The sequence below is a fragment of the Apaloderma vittatum genome, unplaced genomic scaffold (assembly GCF_000703405.1).
Source record: "Apaloderma vittatum isolate BGI_N311 unplaced genomic scaffold, ASM70340v1 scaffold24575, whole genome shotgun sequence".
Taxonomy (NCBI): domain Eukaryota; kingdom Metazoa; phylum Chordata; class Aves; order Trogoniformes; family Trogonidae; genus Apaloderma; species Apaloderma vittatum.
The window spans coordinates 10,426-14,610 of record NW_009719174.1 but is presented as its reverse complement, the minus strand read 5'-3'; the positions used below and the strand labels follow the sequence as shown (position 1 = coordinate 14,610).

Genomic DNA, 4,185 nt, shown 5'->3' with positions numbered 1-4,185 from the left:
TTGCTGAGGCAGGGCTGGATATGTTTGCCTCTGAAATGCACGGTGTGTGATCAGAGGGACCAGGAGCGGGGTGGCTGTGCTGGCAAGAACCTGGGAAGTTGAGAGAAAAGCCAAAAGCTCGGGATACATTTGGGGAAACCCTGCTAACTGTGCTAGGCTGAAGACCCTTCGTCCTACCCAAGGGAGACGGTGATTAGATTATCTCCTGATCTCCTGCGTGCCTCTGTGGGGAGGAGGATTCTAATTCTTCAGGGCTTTTGTACGTGAGCGTTACAGAGCTCTGAAGGCTGGATGAAGCCAGAGATAAAGTGAGAATATTCGATAGTGCATGCAACTGTCCATTCAAACAGTTTCCCTGGAGGAGTGTCCACCGCGTGGAGCATCTCCCTTGGATTTGAGCACCCTTCGTGGCTCCCATCTGCTGGCCTTGATGTTGAGCTGAGCAGTGGGAGAGTTCCCCGGTGGCTGCAGTGCCAGTGGTAGTTCTTTCTGGAGGTGGTCCAGGAGGATGGAGGTACCTGCTGGGGGCTTGCTGTTGGGTGACAATGTCGAGGTGTCCGTGCAGAAGGCAGGCCTGGGGCCAGGCTGGAGCCTCTGCTGAGCTCTTCAAGGTGAGGTGATGGCTGTGGTGGGAGGCTCGGTGTTCACATGCCTGGGAAGAGGTGGTGGACACCGTCCCCTACCTCGAAAGCCCAGAGGTGTGGGCCTTGAGTTGCAACGATGCTGATGACAAGAGGAGAAGTGCAGGCAAGGAGGATGAGGATGGAGAGAAGTGGAAGGAGCTTGAGGTTGAGAGACATGGTTGGTATGGGCACTGCACTGAGGTTGTGGGACTGTCCCCAGGAACCCTTTTCCTGCTGTAACTGAAGCTGAAGATGGGGTGGGAACATCTTAGTACTCTTCCTGCCTGGGCCACACAATGCTTTGCCATCATAGCACGAGTCTTACTGGCGTCTTTCTGCCACATGTGGCATCTGCTGACATCTTGTGGGGACGCGCTTAGAGTGGGCTCTGCGGCAGCTCCCTCTCTGTTACAAATGTGGTGGGCACCAGTGCATGTCCTTCTCCATCTCCTTGCTCTGGGCAGTCCTTTCCCTATGGCAGGAGACCACAGACTGGCCCTGTAACGCCTCAGCCGAGCAAGGCAGATACACTGGAAATGTCTCCTCCACCACGTTTGGATTAGGCCTGAGGGATCTCCCCACAGTGGGGACATCCAGGGCGCAGTGTGCTTGGGGACCCCAGAGGATCCACTGGGACTGATCACTCTGCGTTTTTGCTGGGAGCTCGGGGGTCGGTGCTGTGGGGTGTGGGAACGGCCGGCCAGGAAGCTCTTGGGCGTGTGTCTTTCCTGCGAGAGCCTCCCCGAACTGAGTCATCCTGTGCCACACTGAGCCGGCTGTTTGGCTTCAGCGTCCTCCGCAAGATGCATAAAACTGGGGGAAATTTGGTGTCTGAACAGAGAGAATGAGAATGAACTGGGCTTGGTTTCATGATGCGGAGCGGCTCTGACGTGAAATCCAGCAATCTCCCCTGGGGATCCCAAATGCACTTAGTCTTGAGGACAAGCAGCTTGTTTATAAAGGCAAGGATCTCCCCAGGTGTCCTCTAGGGACCTGTCCGTGGAGCAGCAGGTAGGAAGTTTGTAGGCAAAACGGGATGAATAGCCCCAGCTCTGGCTGGAGAACTCGGTGTCTGAGATACTGGAGAGCTGCTGTCTCTGATGGGCAGCACAAGAAACTGTTCCTTAGTGACGATCTGGGCCTTCACCTTAATTTTCATTTGATTTTTTTCTGTTTTTTCTTCTCTTTTTCTCACAATAGCTGCATGCTGTGGCTGCCGCTGAGAGCCCCGCGTGGCTCGTAAAAGTCCAGCGTTCGGATTAGGAAATGTCAGGGTTGTGGTTGCCTGGGCGACCTTAATTCGGCCCCACGTGCGAGGGCATCAAGACGCTGTTCCTGGCACTGGCTGGAGCTTCCAGCCCCCCAGGGCTCGGGGTGCAGCTTTCAGTCAGATGCTCCTGGGGACTGTTCAGAGTTGCCTTCCCAGCTTCTCCATGTCTCTCCAATGTCATATCTGACAATTTGGAAAAAACCAAACATGAATGGGTTTACATTCTCAGCAGCCTGTGGTGGGTGGGGAGACTCTGCTTCTACGAAGAGGCATCCTTGAGATAGCAGAGGAGCAAAGTCACCGGGGCAAAACCCCACCAAACGTGGGGAGCATGGAGACTCAAGCCCAGCAAACCACGACTTGCCTGCCGCCGAGTGCCTCCACACCCACCTGCGGAGCAAAACTGCCCAGTTTTAGAGGGCTCAGCAGTGTTAGGGTTCTCTACCAGCCTCTGTTTTCTGAGGCCAGAGGCATCTGAGTTTGCTGGAGCCTGTGTTTCCCTCCCTGGGTTTACAGCTCCAATTCCTGTTCCCTTTTCCTGATGGGTTTTGCTGCTGGGAGGCTTTTGTTGGGGCTGTTTTGTGCAGGAAGGAGGAAGAAGTGTTCTGTTTTGTTTTGTTTTGAGCCCATGATGGGAGCCGGACAAGGATGTGCAAGCTGCCCTGGTCTCCCAGGCAGGGAGACCAGGGAGCTCTGGTGGCAAAACTCATGTCCCTGGATGGGCCAGCGTGGAGTTTGCGGCCTGATGGGCGAGCAGACCCCGGTAGAGGTGCTTGGGTGTACTCAAACCTTGCTGGAAATACTGCCTCAGATGTTTTTGCGCTGTCCCTGTGAAGTGTCACTCAAGTAGCTCCTGGTCCTGCTTCCCAGTGACTCCTGATCACGTTGAGGAGCCCTGTCTTGTGTCACTTGGGGATGCCGCGGGAACAGAGAGGAAGCCACACAGGCTGTTCTTAGCCCCCTTTGTTAAGAAACGTCATCAAACAAGCCTGCAGCAGCCCTGGAAGGTAACCAGTGACTTCCCAGCCATGCCAGTGCCAACCCTGTCAACTGGGTTCTGTGCCCTTTCTCCACCCTGAGTGAGGAAACGATGCAGCGGCATGTGGGGAGAGCATCTGTGTGCCACGGGGAGCCCCGCGCCGCAGCAGGAGCCTCACCGGGGTGTCTGCACGAGCGCTGGCAGTGCTGAGACGATGGTGAGGGAGGAGGCCGGGGCCGCCTTCTGCTCTGCTTGGCTCCATCCCAGCTTTCAGGACAAAGGCTGGAACGTTTCCACGGCCGAGCGGCCGGTGCCTGGAAAGCCGCTGGCTGCCAGCACCTGCCATGATCGCAGGCTAGCAGAGCTCATGGTGAGGTTTCAAGGGGCTTTAGCTGGTCCCTGACTCTACCAAAAGAAAAAAAAAAGGGCAGGGAATACCCTAACCCTTATCCTACGTTTCCCTCATTCCAGCTGGCTGTTCTTGAGGACTACGCAGATCCCTTCGATGCGGCTCAGGTGGCTGGTAGCCAGGCAGGGCTGGAGAAGGTGACAGAGAATGATGGATACATGGAGCCCTATGAAGCCCAGAAGATGATGGCTGGTAAGGTGGAAGGTTCTGTGCAAAGGCTGGTTTTGGCACTTCTGGTCCCTGCAGTGTGAATTCATTGGCTGCTGTACTCTGTTCCTTGAGGCCCTTGACAGCACCGTGTCCCCCCAGACATGGCAAATGCCAACGATGGCTTTTCAGGGAAATTTTCGCAGCTTTGAGCCCCTTTTCAAGCAGTAAAGGAACCTTGATCTTTCTCCCTGCGATGCTGCCTCCTGGGACCCTGGTGCCTGCTTGCCAGGCGGAGCTAGGAGAGACCTGACATATGTCTGGCGTAAAACTAAGACGGATGCGGGAGCAGTTTAATTTGGTTAGGACTGGGCCAGAGTGTGCTGTTGTCTGCTGCGGCAGCAGGGTCCCTGGTGGGCTTGTTTGTGGCTGGAAAGCGGGTGAGGTGAGAGCGCGTGCGCGCTCCTGAAGGCATCGCTCCGGCTGCCGTGCTGTGCCAGCCCCAGGCTCTGGCTGCTTTTCCTGGAGTGAGCAGTTTCTGGAAAAGCTCATGTGGCTTTTTTTGGACTAGACGGTTGCATTTCTTGGAAAAAATGGTGCTTGCGTCCACAGGAGGGTTTTTTGTCTTGCTTGAGGGAAGGGCATTTTATTAAATTAGGCCTGCTGGGTGTCCGGGGAAGAAACCCAGCCTTGATGCTGGCAGGGAATTGGACTCTGGGATGCTCTGTCCTTGCTCTACAGGGCTACTCGAGCGTGG

General features: G+C 55.6%; 1 protein-coding gene across 1 annotated transcript in view; it reads left to right on the top strand.

Annotated features, from left to right (window-relative positions):
- Positions 1-3,346: 3,346 nt before the first annotated feature.
- The window catches only part of SHF (Src homology 2 domain containing F), a 7,069-nt gene continuing 6,230 nt past the window's right edge, over positions 3,347-4,185 (top strand). The window contains exon 1 of the mRNA XM_009870541.1: positions 3,347-3,473. Within this exon, the coding sequence (XP_009868843.1) occupies positions 3,440-3,473 (34 nt within the window). The 5' untranslated portion in view covers positions 3,347-3,439. The remainder of the gene's footprint in view (positions 3,474-4,185) is intronic.